The 19,149-nt window shown below is 41.7% G+C and overlaps 2 protein-coding genes across 2 annotated transcripts; both read left to right on the top strand.

Annotated features, from left to right (window-relative positions):
- The first annotated feature begins 3,945 nt into the window (after positions 1-3,945).
- Positions 3,946-6,882, top strand: LOC311489295 (tripartite motif-containing protein 16-like). The gene has a single exon (XM_084546317.1). The coding sequence runs from the start codon at positions 4,456-4,458 to the stop codon at positions 6,202-6,204; it is 1,749 nt and encodes a 582-aa protein (XP_084402443.1). The 5' UTR covers positions 3,946-4,455; the 3' UTR covers positions 6,205-6,882.
- Positions 6,883-7,019: 137 nt separating this feature from the next.
- LOC311488906 (uncharacterized protein) lies at positions 7,020-17,969 on the top strand. The gene is made up of 2 exons (XM_084545767.1): positions 7,020-10,335; positions 16,201-17,969. Exons 1-2 carry the CDS (start codon positions 8,672-8,674, stop codon positions 17,948-17,950), a joined length of 3,414 nt encoding a protein of 1,137 aa, XP_084401893.1. The 5' UTR covers positions 7,020-8,671; the 3' UTR covers positions 17,951-17,969.
- Positions 17,970-19,149: the final 1,180 nt, after the last annotated feature.

Below are 19,149 nucleotides of genomic sequence, written 5' to 3'. Positions count from 1 at the left end.
AAAGCACTCGGATAGCACTAGTTAGCTTAGCATGTTTGATCAAGCGTCCTGATGATGAAGGAGAATTTTCAACATTTTCAACGTTGCTGTCCATCCGTTCTCACAACTTACAGATAGCATTTCCACTTATACACCAAACACTCTGGACGCACAACTTCCGATCGTCCGAATGACTCCAAATGACGCCAAATGACGTCAAAGTTATATGGGTGAGTAAACGATCGTATTTTATGCCAGAAATAAGGTCCAGGTTGTAAAAAACGGTAATTCCCCTTTAAGCAAAAGCTCACCAGTTCAACTGAAAGGCAGCAGATGTCGGATTGTATTTAAACAATTGATTTTCAGCTTGTGTAGTAATACCACCAGTAACCACTAGATGGCTGCGTAGTCCTACAACCAATCAGAGCCATTTTATTGCGAACAAGTTCGACTCCATGGGTCTCAGACGACATGTATAACTACTTTTACTACTCTTCTGTCCATCACAGCATAAATACAAACGATCTGATTGGTCCAGCAGATCTATGCTGGAGTAGAATCAGTTCCCAAAGAAGATGCTTCAGAACAATTTCCAGCCACAAACGTTTTTTTTTGGGCATGTTTATAATGATCTAAAGAAGCCGCTGAACAGTTTTGCAAATTAACTTTTAACTGAATTCCCGGAGGAGGAATCCTTCTGACCACTCAGAAGTCAACTCCTTCTGAGTTCAGACAACGTATTAAACCGATTTTCGTGATCCTCTACCACCACAATGCGACCAATTTGAAGTCTGATTATCTTCTCTTCCATTTCATGCCTCGGCCACCCCAGTCGAGCTATTTAAAGTCATACTACAGAAAGTCATGAGACACTGATGAGTAATAATTGTGACTTTAAAGGAACTGTCTGACATTTTTTGAAACTGGTTAATTAAAATACTCTCTTTGTCCTTGCAGTTTTTATGCTAAGCTAATCAGAGAGACTTATCATATTATCACGGATGTCACAGCTTTATTAGAAGTTTACTTCAGGTTTCTGCATCAATTACCTTCATTGCTTCTAAAAGCTTGAAGCTTTAATACGTCTCAAACTTTTAAACTTTTCAAGAGTCCTGCAGAGATGAGAACAAAACATCATCATGTGGAAATGATAAAAACATGTGTAGCGTCTGATGAAAAACACATATAGATCGTACTGTATTTCAGCCTGTGGCCAAGGTCCCACGGGGAAGGGGAAAATGAAGTGCTCTCCAAAATGAGCTCGACGTCGCGGCAAATAGGCCACAGCAGCCTCCCCCGGGCCAAGCATTATACTGTACATTAGATGCATGCTGGTGTTCCTCTGTAAAGAGCTGCTGCAGCAACCCCGGGGTAGAATACGCTCTGCAGCGCCGAGGATGCGACTAGGTGTAGAGGATAAAAGATTGTTGTGTCATCTTTGGAAACTCGTCATATTACTGAATTAGCATATTTATGTTCCTCTGCTTCTCTCCTCAACTCCGTCTTGCTTCTCAGGACACAATATCTTTGCTTTGTTTTATTCCTTTTAGAATTAAATCATAAAAACATTAATTCATTCATTTTCTGTAATGGCTGAAACCTATCCCAACTGTCATTGGGGCGAGAGGTGGGGTACACCTTGGACAGGTCTCCAGTCTATCTCAGGGCTAACACAGAGAGACAGACAACCATTCACACTCACACCTACAGCCAATTTAGAATCACCAATGAACCTAACCAGCATGTCTTTGGACGGTGGGAGGAAGCTGGAGTACCTGGAGAGAACCCATGCAGACACAGGGAGAACATGCAAACTCCACACAGAAAGGAACCAATCGGCCTGGATTAAGAGAGTTTTAAGGTGTTTTAAGAGAGAGACTCTTTTGGCATTTTTCTCTTTTAATTCTCGTCCACCACACTGTCTGCTGCTGTCGTTGTAAGTTTTACTGTTTTCAGCAGGCGACGCCGTGGAGTCACACTTGGGTGAAGTGGCGGGGGAGTTTCATTTACGAACGATCCCGCCGTGATTAAGTCGATTAGATTTCATGAATATTCTGAACGGCGAAGCGAATCGCTGATTAAATATTAGCCGCTGGTTTTCCTTCCTGACAGACTGCGAGATCGTATCGCTTTTCCCAAATGGTTTTACTGTACGATGCCCACGCTCCGATAACACCAGACTGTGTGCTAATCAGGTACACAACTGTCATTCTGATGGAGTTTATTTTTAGACTTAGATCCCGTGTGTTGAGATTTCAAAGAGAGTCAAAGAAACTGGAGTTAGATTTTTGCCTTATTTCTAAACCACAAACATATGGCGCTGCGTTATCCTCCCAAAGAGACAAAGCTGTTGGCCAAATAATACGATAACCTATGTGTACTGAGTTTTTAATCTTGTTGAAATGCTTCCATACAGTGGGGGAATTAATTTGGTAAAAGGCAAAGACGGAGGGGGATGGATTTATGGTGCAGGGATATGACTATTTCCTGGTGGAACTGCGTAGGAGGCCCAGAAATATAACTAGAAATGATTCAATGTCAGCAATATTTGACATTAGGAAACCTGCTGAGCTACCGTTCCCATCAGAAAACAAAAACCTACAAATCATCTCGTTTAGTATTAACGGGTACAATCACAACTTCATTCATTCATTTCTTTTCCTCAGTTTAATTATTAATTCTTATCAGGAAGTTGTTCGTTGGTTAATAAAATGAGATTCTGCTTCTGATTAAACGATAAAAGCACACAATTCATTTGTCTGCTTTGTCAAATGTAACATAATTAAATGCTGACCTGAAGAAACGTGAAACACTGGTGACACCAAGTGGCAGCGACAGCTAACTGTGTGACGATCATGGACTTTATGGGAAGCTCTCTGAATTAATTGAAGTAAATAACCAGGAATGTTATATTCATTCATTCATTCATTCATTCATTTTCTTTCATTTTTTCAGAACATGCAAACTAAACACAGAAAGGAACCAGTCGACCAATGGATTAGAACCCAGAACCTTCTTACTGTGAGTAAAAGAGAAAAATTGTGTTTTAGGAGAGGATTTAACTGGCAGATTAGATCTAGAACGAAGGACGCTCCTTTGAAGATAACAACATCCAAATCTTAGCCAGAGAAGAGAGATGGTTTGAAAGAGGAGTAAAGGAAGACATCTATGACTGGACTGGAAAAACCTTCTCTGATCAGAGACTGAGATTTAACCTGAAATCCATTTACAATACAGTTTTAACTTCTGTCCTCAAGAAGTTTCAACCCCATTCGCACCTTGCGACTGGAGACTCTGACTGATGGGTCATTAGAGCAACATCATTCAGAGGGGAAAAGGACAGACAGGTAAGTATCTAACCTTTAATGGAAATTAGCTGCACCAGTTTCTTGTTGTTAACAGAAACAACTGAAGCAATATCTGATGGGTTATACCCTCAGAGTTTCCCATATAAACCTCAAACCTCCCACCAGTCCCCTAGAACTAAAGAAGCTACTCGGATGAGTGGTGAAACGTCTTCTTTATTAATTTATTTGCCTGCCTATCTGAGTCTTGAATTTGATCTAGACATGGGAAAACACACCGTGAACATGTTTTGATTCTTAAAATGAATCCTCCTACGTGTTGGCTCAGACTCAATCTAAAAGCTAAGAGTCTTCTTCATACGCTCTCACTGAGATGAATTTCTTCCCTATCGCCTCCTCCCAGAAACTTTGATAAGATATCTTCCGATGAGCAGCTGGAGTATAGAACCAGTTAGATGGTCAAACAAGCTTTCAAACATCTCCATTTTAACAGGAACTCTAAATGTGTATATATAAAAAACCCAACAAAGACATTAATCTTTAAATATTTGTTGGTGGAAAACCTTTGATACATTTATTCAAGTATAGCTCTGATGCTTATATTTTATCATACTTCATACTTTTATTCCAACTACTTTCCATGAGGTACTCCTCTTTAACTCTGTCACTTTGCAGAGGATGAGTTTAAAAAACTTTATGAACACATGCTCATAGAAACGGTTTCCAAATGCAAATGCCACACATCTGGTCCTGAAACAGTTCTTGAGTCAAGAGCTGCTGAAAATAATTTCTACACTTTTCCCTCAAATTAAAGCTAGGGGTCTGCATTATTATATAACTACAACTAAAGGGATTACTTTTTCTTTGGATGTCTCAAAGGTGCAGCTCTTGATGGTAGAAAATACTAATTCAATGATCTTGAGATGTCCGAAACCCAAAAGAGTTCCTCGTCTATAGTTTGATGTCTGTTGTTTTTTGATTCTTCGGCCTCCAGTAACCCTGATAACCCTGTCTTTTGGTGTGATGCCTCACAGTTCAGCTGGAGGAAGAGTGCGTGTTTCATCTGATAAGGCTAATCTTTCTGAGAACTGAGCATCAAGTCGCTGCTTAGAGAGTAGCTGAAGGACCAGATAGATCAGTGCCTATCCTGCAGGCTGTCAGGTAAACAAGCATGGAGAGCTTTAGGATGAAATTACAAAGCCTGCTGAAGAAAACGGGAACTATGTTGAGTTTTTTGAGATTGAGAGGTGAAAAGGCACAGCAGCCAGGAGTTGAGCTGGATGGAGAAACCTTTTCTTGTTCCATCTGTCTGGATCTACTGAATGAACCTGTGACTATTCCCTGTGGACACAGCTACTGCATGAACTGTATTAAAAGCCACTTTGATGAAGAGGACAAGAAGAATATCCACAGCTGTCCTCAGTGCAGACAACTCTTCACCACGAGGCCTGTCCTGGTAAAAAACACCATGTTAGCAGTTTTAGAGGAGCAGCTGAAGAAGACTGGACTCCAAGCTGCTCCTGCTGATCACTGCTATGCTGGACCTGAAGATGTAGCCTGTGATGTCTGCACTGGAAGAAAACTGAAAGCCTTCAAGTCCTGTTTATTCTGCCTGGCTTCTTACTGCGAGAAACACCTTCAGCTTCATTATGATGTAGCTCCTTTAAAGAAACACAAGCTGGTGGATCCCTCCAAGAAGCTCCAGGAGAACATCTGCTCTCGTCATGATGAGGTGATGAAGATGTTCTGTCGTACTGATCAGCAGATTATCTGTTATCTCTGCTCTGTGGATGAACATAAAGGCCACGACACAGTCTCAGCTGCAGTAGAAAGGACTGAAAGACAGAGAGAGGTGGAGGTGAGACGACAAAACATCCAGCAGATGATCCAGGACAAAGAGAAAGATGTGAAGCTGCTTCATCAGGAGCTGAAGGCCATCGCTCACTCTGCTGATAAAACAGTGAAGGACAGTCAGGAGATCTTCACTGAGATGATCCGTCTCATCCAGGAAAGAAGCTCTGATGTGGAGCAGCAGGTCAGATCCCAGCAGGAAACTGAAGAGAGTCGAGTCAAAGAGGTTCAGGAGAAGCTGGAGCAGGAGATCACTGAGCTGAAGAGGGAAGACGCTGAGCTGAAGCAGCTGTCAGACACAGAGGATCACAAACAGTTTCTACACAACTACCCCTCACCTACATGTCCCACTCCAGCAATACGCTTTCTCGCTATCCACTCTTTTTGTCTGCAGTACTTTAATGGAGTGAAAGTGGCTGTCTCAAAGACCAGTGATCGAGTGCAGGATGTTCTAAGTGAAGAACTGACAAACATCTCACGGACAGTGACTGAAGTGGATGTTTTACTGCCACAACCAGAGCCAAAGACCAGAAGTGAATTCTTGAAGTATTCATGTGAAATCACGCTGGATCCAAACACAGCAAACAAAAGGCTGTGGCTATCTGAAGAGAACAGAAAAGGAACACTCATGATGATGGAACAATCGTATCCTTATCATCCAGACAGATTCACTTCCAGTGGTCATGTCCTGAGTAGAGAGAGTCTGACTGGACGTTGTTACTGGGAGGTGGAGAAAAGAGAGGGAGGAGTTTCAGTAGTGGTTGCATACAAAGACAATAATTCAGTAAAAAAAATATTTGGAGAAAATGACAAGTCTTGGGCATTAGGTTTTTACAAGAGTCGTTACAATTTCAGACATAATAAAATCCAGACTCCCGTACCAGGTCGTCCTTCCTCCAGAGTAGGAGTGTACCTGGATCACAGAGCAGGTATTCTGTCCTTCTACAGCGTCTCTAAAACCATGACTCTCCTCCACAGAGTCCAGACCACATTCACTCAGCCGCTCTATGCTGGACTTTTCCTCAACAGTCCAGTTGGAAACTCTGCTAAGATGTGTAAGCTTAAATAAGTATAAATTCCTGAAAAGAACCTGCATTTCGACTGAAGTCAGTTCTGATATTGTAAGTGAACTTAAATCATGACATGTAGATATTATTTCTATAATCCTTTGACTTGCTGATGAATTTCTTTTGATTTTTCTGATGCTGAAAATATGTAAACACAAAGGTAATATGAGCTCATCCTCTCATTTGTTACAACTGCGACAGAAAATAGTTTATTACATGTGTTTTCATTATTTCTGCTTGTGATTTGATTTTCATTTTGTTGATATTTTGGGATGCCAATATGTGAATGCTGAATTTTAGATATGTTTATCATATTTTACACAGTAAATTAGATGTTGCCCGTGTGGTGGTGGTAGATTAGTTTGCAAAGTAAAATCACAAACTCAAGAACTAAGATCTAATAAAGGTTGGACAACATATTTTGTTTGTAAGGATTTGAAATAGTTTTTCCTGTTGGTACTTTATGTTTTCTTATTTGCAAGGTTAAAACATTTGGAAGTTTTGTACTTCATCTGCCCCAGATTACCAGATGTTTTTATCATAATACAAATGCACATATCCTTCTGCTTTATACATTTTGTTTTGCTGATTTTTCTTGTTTTAATATACATTTATTACATTTCTGTGTGTTTTCTATGGGCTTTATAAAAGGTAAATAAAGTTGTCCCTTCTAAATTGCATATTTTGCAACCCTTTCTGTTTCTTTTATTTGATATAAGCATGGAAAGACAGATTGTATAAGTGTTTTAAGCTTTAAAGTGAAACCTGTTATGTGTTGGGCTGGACTCGGTCTAAACGCTGAGTTTATTTCTTTTCCTATCGCCTCTTCGCAGACATTTTGATAAGATATCTGCCAATGAGCAGCTGGTGCGCAGAACCAATTAGATCCAAATTATCTCAATTACAGCAGAAAGCGGAAAGTCGCCGTGTGTCACCACAATTCACCACATTGTACTGTTTAGTCCTGTGTTTATGTGGTTCCTCTCGCTAGTATTGTGTTATTTTGCAGAGTATGTGTTTAAAAATGTGTAAACTGAAAAAAACGTGATCCACAGGTTAAAGCTTGTTTAAATTTGTGAAGATTATAGACATGACCACAGCTGATGAGTTTTGTTTTTTTGTCTTGGATGTTTCTGTTATTCTGCCATGAGTTTCAGTTTTGGACCTTTACTCGGTTTTGTTTGTACTTCCTAATTTAATTTGAAAGATTGACTAATCATGTGTCTTTCTCTTTGCTTCACTTCCTGCCCTTGTATTTTTCAGGCCTGTGTGACTGTTTGCTTCTACCTAATTAGTTTCACCCCTGTCTTGCTTTACTGTTAGTTCTTTGTGTATATATTTTCCTGTCCCTCCCTCTGGTCTGCTCTATCTCCTGGCATCCCTCTGAGTAGCATCTCTGCATCCGGGGCCACCACCCTGAACTCTCTGGGACCCATGCTCTGACCCAGTCCAATGCGCTGAACCCTTTGGGACCCATGCTCAGCCTCTGGGCCAACCCCTGAACTCTTTGAGACCCAAGCCCTGTCCCCGGGTCACCCCCTACTCTCTGGGACCCGTGCTCTGCCTTCAGGCTGACCCAGTAAACTTTGTATAAAAGTTTTCTTTTTTTTTTTTTCTTTTCAATGTACATTATGGGTTTAAATGCGCCCTTCTGCTCTTCTTGCTTTGGATCTCTGTTTTCGTGATTTGTGACTCATGTGACAGACTTTTTACAGGAAGCTTATTCCTTGGTGGATTTCTAATGGGAGTACTCAAGCAAGTAAAAGTCAGAGAGCAAACGTAGGATTAGGCACAATCCATTCAGAGCCAAGACATGCCCCAGACAACAGCATGTGCCATTCTATGGAGTATGATAACCATTGGGATGTGGGGAGAGACTCAACCCCTGCCATGACCAAACAGGAAACTCATGCATGACAGAAAGAACAAACCCCATCACACGAGGGCTCGAGCTTGATACTGAACCAGAGTCTATCCCAGAGCCAATGGGAGCAGGGAAAGATTCAACCACACATTTATTCAAATGCTGTGAACATTAGAGCTTCACCTTAATCACCCAAAGTCCCAGTGTCATGAGTATGCTGATGTCATTACACACCTAAAATGTTTGGTAGACAGCAAACACCAAACTGACAGCAAAATTATTCGGTGTGTCCAAGGGTGGAGGGACGTTTAACTAAGGTGTAACTGTAAATGAGGGAACAATGTGTTAATGTACATTGCACCTTGTTTTGGAATGTGGAAAAACCTGATAAGCCTCATTCTACTTCCTGCTCTCACACACAGCAGCTCCACTCTGTCCATGTACTTCCTGGTTCCCTCCCCTTTAGATCTGCACAACATGTGGTGAAGTGTAACAGCTGACTGGACCCATTCACTACAGAAACACATGACGTTTAGATCAGAGCTCAGACTAGTTTCACTTCTAAGAAAGAGAAACTCACAGAGTCACTGACACTGAGAGCTGAAATGGCGGAGAAAGGAGTTGAGCTGGATCGAGAAACCTTTTCTTGTTCCATCTGTCTGGATCTACTGAAGGATCCGGTGACTATTCCCTGTGGACACAGCTACTGCAAGAACTGTATTAAAAGCCACTTTGATAAAGAGGATGAAAAAGAAATCCACAGATGTCCTGAGTGCAGACAACTCTTCACGCCGAGGCCTGTCCTGGTGAAAAACACCATGTTAGCAGTTTTAGTGGAGCAGCTGAAGAAGACTGGACTCCAAGCTGCTCCTGCTGATCACTGCTATGCTGGACCTGAAGATGTGGCCTGTGATGTCTGCACTGGAAGAAAACTGAAAGCCTTCAAGTCCTGTTTATTCTGTCTGGCATCTTACTGTGAGAAACACCTTCAGCCTCATTATGATGTAGCTCCATTAAAGAAACACAAGCTGGTGGATCCCTCCAAGAACCTCCAGGAGAACATTTGCTCTCGTCATGATGAGGTGATGAAGATGTTCTGTCGTACTGATCAGCAGAGTATCTGTTATCTCTGCTCTGTGGATGAACATAAAGGACACGACACAGTCTCAGCTGCAGCAGAAAGGACTGAGAGACAGAGAGAGGTGGAGGTGAGACGACAAAACATCCAGCAGATGATCCAGGACAAAGAGAAAGATGTGAAGCTGCTTCATCAGGAGCTGAAGGCCATCGCTCACTCTGCTGATAAAACAGTGAAGGACAGTCAGGAGATCTTCACTGAGATGATCTGTCTCATCCAGGAAACAAGCTCTGATGTGGAGCAGCAGGTCAGATCCCAGCAGGAAACTGAAGAGAGTCAAGTCAAAGAGGTTCAGGAGAAGCTGGAGCAGGAGATCACTGAGCTGGAGAGGGAAGACGCTGAGCTGAAGCAGCTTTCAGACACAGAGGATCACAACCAGTTTCTACACAACTACATCTCACTGTCATCACTCAGTCAATCTACACACTCATCCAGCATCAATATCCGTCCTCTGAGGAACTTTGAGGACGTAAAAGCAGCTGTGACAGAGCTCAGAAATATACTACAGGACATTCTGAGAGAGACAAGGACAAACATCTCACTGACAGTGACTGAAGTGGATGTTTTACTGCCACAACCAGAGCCAATGACCAGAGATGAATTCTTAAAGTATTCGTGTGAAATCACATTGGATCCAAACACAGCATACAGTAAGCTGGTACTGTCTGAGGGAAACCGAAAAATAACATCAGTGATTCAACAACAGTCTTATCCTGAACATCCAGACAGATTCACTGGTTGTTATCAGGTCATGAGCAGAGAGAGTCTGACTGGACGTTGTTACTGGGAGGTGGAGAAAGGAGAGGGAGGAGTTTCAGTAGTGGTTGCATACAAAGACAATAATTTAGTAAATGAAAAATTTGGTGAAAATGACAAATCATGGGCATTAGGTTTTTACAAGGGTCGTTACAATTTCAGACATAATAAAACCCAAACTCCCATCTCAGGTCCTCCTTCCTCCAGAGTAGGAGTGTACCTGGATCACAGAGCAGGTATTCTGTCCTTCTACAGCGTCTCTGAAACCATGACTCTCCTCCACAGAGTCCAGACCACATTCACTCAGCCGCTCTATGCTGGACTTTTCCTCAACGGTCCAGTTGGAAACTCTGCTAAGCTGGGTGAGCTTGTACAGTAGACATATATGAATCCCTTGTCTGAGTTTGTACAGTTGAAAATGACTTTAACACAGTAAATTGTACTGTAGGTTGTTAAATCATCAGCACATCAGCTGCAGGAAAAATGGAGGAAGTGAACTCAGGGCCTTTACTGAAGGAATTCAGTATCAATATCATTCCTGATTCTTTAATTTGTGCTGACAGTCTTTATATGTTTAATGGTGTTAAATATGAATAATCTTTAGATCTATGTCTAGCTATGTAATATTTTCATCTTTATTTGCAGACTTTGTGTTCTCCACTAGAGGTCGCTCTTTACGATAGAATGCGTTCTCTATTAATTCACTACTGGGGCAGTTCTGATGAATATGTCTTGTGTTATTTTGGCCATATAATATGGTAAAAAAAAGTTCTATGTGTCTTTCAAGTGTCCACAAACTTTTGGTAGATTTGAAATGTGCAGCATTTAAGTGTGATATTCTGATGTCCAAATACATCCAACAAAATGAGTAAATAAACTAGAATCATGAAGAGCAGATTTAATTCCTGTAATTATTTGACTTTTATTTTTGACGTCTTTGTTCTTTCAGACGCTGATTAAATGTAAACATGACGAATACGTTTTTTTTTTTTACATGTTTAATGGATATATATGTTATTTTTGCTGCATGATTTGATGTATTCATGTATTTTGTGTTTTTAATTTCTTTTAATGGGATATTTTTGGATTGCCATTTGTAAAACAACCAAATTATTTTATTACAATGCAAATGCACATAACCTTCTGTTTAATTCAAGTTTGTTTATTTTCATAATTATGAAATTATTTTTGCAATGATTTTGTTCTTATATGCATATTAATGTATTTATGTGATCTTATGTAGAATGAACAGATAAATAAATGCTCAGAATGCATGTCTTTTTATTGTTGCACATAATATTATTTTAAAAGTTTCCAAATGTGTTTCCGGTATTTTTCCCAAAGACTTGTGGATGAGATTCTATTTTCTCGTCTCCTCTGAGTGTCAGGTCAGTGAAAGCTGTGATTACTACCTCAGCAGGTCCGCTTCAGTAGTTAGACGCTAGCTGTGCGGCTGAGTAGACGGATGTAGCCGCTTTTTTCAAAATAAAATCTGTATTATGCCTATAACTTTTTATTAAATTCTTGTATATTTGAAAAATAGTTTAGGATGAAGGGTGGTTGGAGAGTACAGATAGCTGTGGAGAGTCCGGTCAGAACTCTGGTGGGTCTCAATAACCAGGCCGTGGGGTGCAGAGATGGTTCTTTATTTGCGTATGTGTGGTTTCTAGGATATACGAAACAACTGAAGGACCACACCTTTGTAAACATCTTCATAATATAGAAGGGTAATCATAACAAATAGTAACTTAAAGTTTACCACCTCAATACACTGCTTGTTACTGTACTCAAACAGGTTACATCTCACAAGATAATAATTATTAATATCAAACTGAAATCTACTTACAGGACAAATGGACACACATATACCTCTTAAACTGAAAACTAGACCTGGAACCAAAAACTGACTGAAAAACCTCCAGAAAACACCTCTAGTCTTCTCTCCTTCTGCTACTGGCAAAACTAGTCCAGACTGGCTCTCGTTGCCAGGCAGAACAGCGCCTATGCACCCTCTAGTGGTTGGTGTTCAGTCACTCTTTTCTCAGGCCTCAGGTGACAGACAGCCTTTTCAACAATATTAAAATATACAACAACTAAAGCCAGGACCCAATGCTCTGCCTCTGGGCCAATCCCCTGAACTCCCTGTTACCTAAGCTCTGCCTTCGGGCCAACCCCCTGAACTCTATGGGAGTCATGCTCTGTCCCCAGGCCAACCCCCTGAACTCTCTGAGACCCATGCTCTACTCATGACCACCCTCTGAACACTCTGGGACCCATGCTCTACTCATAGGCCACCCTCTGAACACTCTGGGACCCATGCTCTACTCATAGGCCACCCTCTGAACACTCTGGGACCCATGCTCTGCCTTCAGTCAGAACCACTGAACTTTGTATAAAAGTTTTTGAGTCTTTTTCAATGTACATTTTAATGTCCCCTGCTGTTCTTCTTGCTTTGGACCAATGACTTGTGATTCATGTGACAGACTTTTTACAAGACCATTTCTTGGCATATTTCACCTGGGACTACCTGGCCCCACAAGGTTCATTGTGGGACCCATTCTCTGCCTTTGGGCCAACCCCCTGAACACTCTGGGACCCATGCTATGCCTTCGGGCTGAACCACTGAACTTTGTATAAAAGTTGTTCAATCTTTATCAATGTACACTTTGTGTTTACATGTGTCCTGCTGCTCTTCTTGCTTTGGACCACTGTTTTCATGATTTGTAACAAACTTTTTAAAGGAAACTTATTCCATGGCATATTTCTCCTTTGAGTACCTGCCCCCACAAGGTTCATAGATGGGCCTACCCCTGAGATGCATATCTCACAATACTACTACTGTCCTTAACTCTGATGTCCCCATCCACAATGAGGCAATCAGCCTGAACCTGAACCCATCTGTGGGCAACACACTTCCTTTGGGAGTCTCATTAAGACTCATATGGTGAAGAATGTTCAGTGACACAGTTAATCAAATGCTGATGCCACCTTCTGCATGTCCAACTACCAGGTCATGTAGGACTTACAAACTGCCCCTCAAGCAAGTAAAAGTCAGATAGCAGACACAGGAGCAGGAATAATCCATCCAAGAGCCAAGAAATGCCCCAGACAACAGTATGTGTTATTCTATGGAGTATGATAACCACTGGGACGTGGGGAGAGAGTCAACACCTTATATGACTACATGGGAAACTCATCCAACAGAAGGAATGAGGCTCAGGCACCATCGAGGTTGAGACACAACCAGCGTCTACCCCAGAGCCAATGAGAGCAGGGAAAGATTCAACCACACATTTATTCATATGTTGTGAACATTAGAGCTTCGCCTTAATCACCTGAGGTCCCAGTGGCGTGAGTATGTTGATGTCTTAAATAAAAAATTCTGTATCACACGGTACCTCACACCATCAACACCCTGCTCTGCATATACTCCTGATTTGGTTGTGTTTGAACTCTGATTCAACATGTGGACCTGGAACCCAAACACTGCATAGCTAATAAGGAAGTTGAGTTGTTGCCACGGACAATTATATTACACTTATTGTTTTACTGCTTTGAGTTCAGATCATGTTATCAGCAGATGGGGGTATAAAGTGATTCTGTTTTGTGAACTCTTTGCTCATTGTCGATGTCCAACTACTAGGTCATGTAGGACTTGCAAACTGACTCACAGGCAAGTAAAAGTCAGAGAGCAAAGGCAGGAGCAGCAACAAGAGCCAAGAAATGCCACAATATGTGTCATTCTGTAAAGTCTGATAACCATTGCAATGTGGGGAGAGAGTCAACACCTTCCATGACCAAACAGGAAACTCATCCGACAGAGGGAACAAGGCCCATGCACCATCACACATGGGCTTGAGATGAGACACAACCAGAATCTAACCCAGAGCCAATGGGAGCAGCAAAAGATTCAACCACACATTTATTCATATGCTATGAACATTAGACTTTCACCTTAATCACTCGAGGTCCCGGTGGCTGCAACGGAAAATTCTGTATCACACGGCACCTTACACCATCAACACCCTGTTCTGCATATACTCATGATTTGGCTGTGTTTGAACTCTGATTTAATGTGTGGACCTGGAACGAGGGATGGCTTGATCCAACTTTTTCATGTCCGATACCGATACTGCAATTTGGAGTATCTGCCGTTACCGATATCAATCCGATACCTTCTTTTCTCCTCTGTTAAGTTGTTTATGATACATATAGTTTGTATAGATGTACTTTGCTTAATATGGACATCTAAAAACACCATGGTCAAACTGTGCAACAAATATTCTGCTCCCCTAAGGGAAGAAATAAAATAGCCCACGATGTGCCATACGCCATAAGCTCTTTATTTAAACTTCAAATCAGTGCAAACTGCAGACTTGAATGTTTGTTCTTTCACATGTAACCTCTGGGGTTGAACTCTATGTAAAACACCCATATCAAACTAGATATAGAATGGACTCAGTTCCAATGTTAATAATAATAATACATTTTATTTAAAAGCGCTTTTCAAGATACTCAAAGACACTTTACATAAAAAGGACATCAAATTAGCAAAACAATGTGAAATATAACATCAAAAACACAATAAACTGAGCTAAACATTAAAAGCAATTTTAAAAAGGTGTGTTTTTGTCAGAGATTTGAAGGTAGGAAGGTCGGTACAGTCGCGGATGTGTTTGGGGAGAGAGTTCCAGAGGGAGGGGGCAGCTGCAGAGAAGGCTCTGTCGCCCCAGGTTCGATGCTTGGTCTTGAGTGGTGGAGTAAGGAGGTTTGCGTCACATGAACGGAGGCTGCGGGATGGATTGTGGCGATGGAGCAGGTCAGTGAGATAGGAAGGGGCCTGGTTATGGAGGGCTTTGTGTGTGAGGAGGAGGATTTTGAACTGAATACGCTGTGGAACTGGGAGCCAGTGGAGTTTCTGGAGGACAGGAGTGATGTGATCACGGGAGCGGGTGTGGGTGAGCAGACGTGCAGCAGAATTTTGGATGTACTGAAGTTTATTTAAAGTTTTGGATGGTGTGCCATAGAGGATGCTGTTGCAGTAGTCAATTCTGGAAGTGATGAAGGCGTGAATGAGGGTTTCAGCAGCAGAGAAGGAGAGTGATGGACGGAGTCGGGCAATGTTCTTGAGGTGGAAGAAGGCAGTTCTGGTGATTTGATTGATGTGATGATCAAAGGAGAGGTTACTGTCAAAGATGACTCCGAGGTTGCGGCTGTTGGGGGATGGAGACAAGGTGGAGTTGTCGATGGTGAGGCGGAAACTGTCTGTGGTGTTGTTGAGGGATTTGGGGCCGATAATGATAATGTTCCATTGAAGACTATAGGACAGGGGTGCCCACACTTTTTTGGCTTGCAAGCTGCTTTTACAATGACCAAGTCAAAGTGATCTACCTATCCTAAGTCAAATTAATTGTTGCTACAGTGTTAAAAGCTGTATCCATCTTTGTTTTTATTTTTATCAAGAAAAACTGGTGCACTGCACCTTTAGAAAAATAGCGCTGTCTCTTTAAGAAAGACGGTAGTGTTGAGTTGTTGTGGTTGAAGTTGTGCGTGGCTGTGGATGTGTGCCGCTGAACTGAGGGCATGTTGGAAATATAAAGTAAAATAAATAAAGATGAACGTTTGTCTTGCTGTTTGTTTTGGAGGTGCAACAGATAATGTTAAGCCAGACTAACATTTTTTCCAATGGTACGCGATCTACCCGCACCGGTCGATCGCGATCGACGTAATGGGCACCCCTGCTATAGGACATACAGCTGCTTTAAGTGACTGCTAACTTTAAATAACTGTCACAAACACTTGCGTCCAGTGCTGCTGCCACCCCTTGAGACACTCGCGTTGCACAAGTTGCATTCGGCTGTTTTACTTTTCTCTTCCTTGCGTGCAAAGTAACTCCACACAGCTGACATGATAAGAGTGCTAGGCTAATTCACTGTCACGAGGTTCTGTTTACACACGCTTGCAGCAGCTGCTCTCTGTTTACGGCATGTCACGCAAAGTTATGTTGAGCATTTGGGTATCGGATCGGACGGCCTTTAGTTATTTTTTCCGATATCCGATCCTGAAATTTTGACCAATATCGGGCCGATACCGATCCTAAGTATCGGGTCGGGCCATCCCTACCTGGAACCAAATCACTGCATAGCTAATAAGGAAGTTGAGTTGTTGCCATGGACAATTATATTACACTTATTGTTTTACTGCTTTGTGTTCGGGTCATGTTATCTCATGTTTTAGCAGATATGACGTTTATATCAGAGCTCAGACAGGGTTCACTTCAAAGAAAGAGGAACTCAAAGAGTCACTGACACTGAGAGCTGCAATGACGGAGAAAGGAGTTGAGCTGGATCGAGAAACCTTTTCTTGTTCCATCTGTCTGGATCTACTGAAGGATCCGGTGACTATTCCCTGTGGACACAGCTACTGCCTGAACTGTATTAAAAGCCACTTTGATGAAGAGGACAAGAAGGAAATCCACAGCTGTCCTGAGTGCAGACAACTCTTCACGCCGAGGCCTGTCCTGGTGAAAAACACCATGTTAGCAGTTTTAGTGGAGCAGCTGAAGAAGACTGGACTCCAAGCTGCTCCTGCTGATCACTGCTATGCTGGACCTGAAGATGTGGCCTGTGATGTCTGCACTGGAAGAAAACTGAAAGCCTTCAAGTCCTGTTTATTCTGTCTGGCATCTTACTGTGAGAAACACCTTGAACCTCATTATAAGTCACCTACATTTAAACAACACAAGCTGGTGGATCCCTCCAAGAAGCTCCAGGAGAACATCTGCTCTCATCATGGTGAGGTGATGAAGATGTTCTGTCGTACTGATCAGCAGAGTATCTGTTATCTCTGCTCTGTGGATGAACATAAAGGCCATGACACAGTCTCAGCTGCAGTAGAAAGGACTAAGAGACAGAGAGAGGTGGAGGTGAGACGACAAAACATCCAGCAGATGATCCAGGACAAAGAGAAAGATGTGAAGCTGCTTCATCAGGAGCTGAAGGCCATCGCTCACTCTGCTGATAAAACAGTGAAGGACAGTCAGGAGATCTTCACTGAGATGATCCGTCTCATCCAGGAAAGAAGCTCTGATGTGGAGCAGCAGGTCAGATCCCAGCAGGAAACTGAAGAGAGTCGAGTCAAAGAGGTTCAGGAGAAGCTGGAGCAGGAGATCACTGAGCTGAAGAGGGAAGACGGTGAGCTGAAGCAGCTCTCAGACACAGAGGATCACAACCAGTTTCTACACAACTATCCCTCACTGTCACCACTCAGTCAACCTACACACTCATCCAGCGTCAATATCCGTCCCCTGAGGAACTTTGAGGACGTGAAAGCAGCTGTGACAGAGCTCAGAAAGAAACTACAGGACATTCTGAGAGAGACAAGGACAAACATCTCACTGACAGTGACTGAAGTGGATGTTTTACTGCCACAGCCAGAGCCAAAGACCAGAGATGAATTTTTAAAGTATTCATGTAAAATCACACTGGATCCAAACACAGCAAACAATAAGCTGTGGCTATCTGGAAAGAACAGACAAGCAACAATTATGGCGATGGAACTATGTTATCCTTATCATCCAGACCGATTCACTTCCTGTGGTCAGGTCCTGAGTAGAGAGCGTCTGAGGGGACGTTGTTACTGGGAGGTGGAGAAAGGAGAGGGAGGAGTTTCAGTAGTGGTTGCATACAAAGACAGTCATTTAGTAAATGAAAGATTTGGAGAAAATAACACGTCTTGGGCATTAGGTTTTTACAAGAATCGTTACAATTTCAGACATAATAAAATCCAAACTCCTGTCTCAGGCCCTGCTTCCTCCAGAGTAGGAGTGTACCTGGATCACAGAGCAGGTATTCTGTCCTTCTACAGCGTCTGTGAAACCATGACTCTCCTCCACAGAGTCCAGACCACATTCACTCAGCCACTCTATGCTGGACTTTTGCTCAACGGTCCGGTTGGAAACGCTGCTAAACTGGGTGAGCTTATACAGTAGATATATGTGATTTCCTGGTCTGAATACGTACATATGAAAATGACTTCAACACAGTAAATTGTAGTGTAGGCTGTTAAATCATCAGCACATCAGCTGAAGGAAAAATGGAGGAAGTGAACTCAGGGCCTTTACTGAAGGAATTAGTATCAATATCATTGTGATTTGTGCTTAGCTTCTTTATATGTTTAATGGTGTTAAATATGAATAATCTTTAGATCAATGTCTAGCCTGACCTCCATTTCCATGTAATATTCATTCATCTTCTGTAACCGCTTGTCTTGTGAAGGGTTGCGGGGAGGACTGGAGCCTATCCCAGCTGTCATCGGAGCTAACACAGAGAGACAGACAACCATTCACACTCACACCTACAGCCAATTTGGAATCGCCAATCAACCTAACCCGCATTTCTTTGGATGGTGGTAGGAAGCTGGAGTACCTGGAGAGAACCCACGCAGACACAGGGAGAACATGCAAACTCCACACAGAAAGACCCAATCTGCAGATGGATTCAAACCCAGAATCTTCTGGTTGTGAGGTATTATGTCATATTTTCATTTTTATTTTCAGACTCCACTAGAAATTGCTGTTTACAACTAAATTATTCTATCATGGAAAGCTCTGTTAACTACTGGGGCAGTTATGATGAATATATCTTGTGTTACTTTTGCTAAATAGTATGTTAAAAAAAAGTTCTATGTTTCTTTCAAGTGTCCACAAATGTTTGGCAGATTTAAAAATAGCAATATGCAGCATTTAAGCGTAATATTCAGATGTCCAAATACTTTTAACAAAATGAGTAAATAAACTAGAATCATGAAGTGAAGATTTAATTCCTATAATGATTTAACTTGATGATGAATTTATTTTTGACGCTTTGTTCTTTGAGACGCTAATTAAATGCAAACATGACGTTATGTTACTGTTAATTTTATCATATGCAACGTAAGCCACAGATAAGACTCTGGAGTTTTTACTCTTTTACATGTCTAATGGATATATATCTTATCTTTTGCTGCCTGATTTGATGCATTTATAAATTTTGTGTTATTTTTAATTTCCTTTAATGGGATATTTTTTGGATTGCCAGTATCTGAAAGATGAACCTGAGACATGTACACTATGGAGATTAGAACTTTACTTAAAATCACAAATTGTGTACGTGAGAAAAGGTGCAGGGTACTAATCTATGTCAGTAAACA

Source organism: Chelon labrosus (genome assembly GCF_963514085.1).
Source record: "Chelon labrosus genome assembly, chromosome: 6".
Taxonomy (NCBI): Eukaryota; Metazoa; Chordata; class Actinopteri; order Mugiliformes; family Mugilidae; genus Chelon; species Chelon labrosus.
This window is presented reverse-complemented; position numbering and strand designations above follow the sequence as displayed.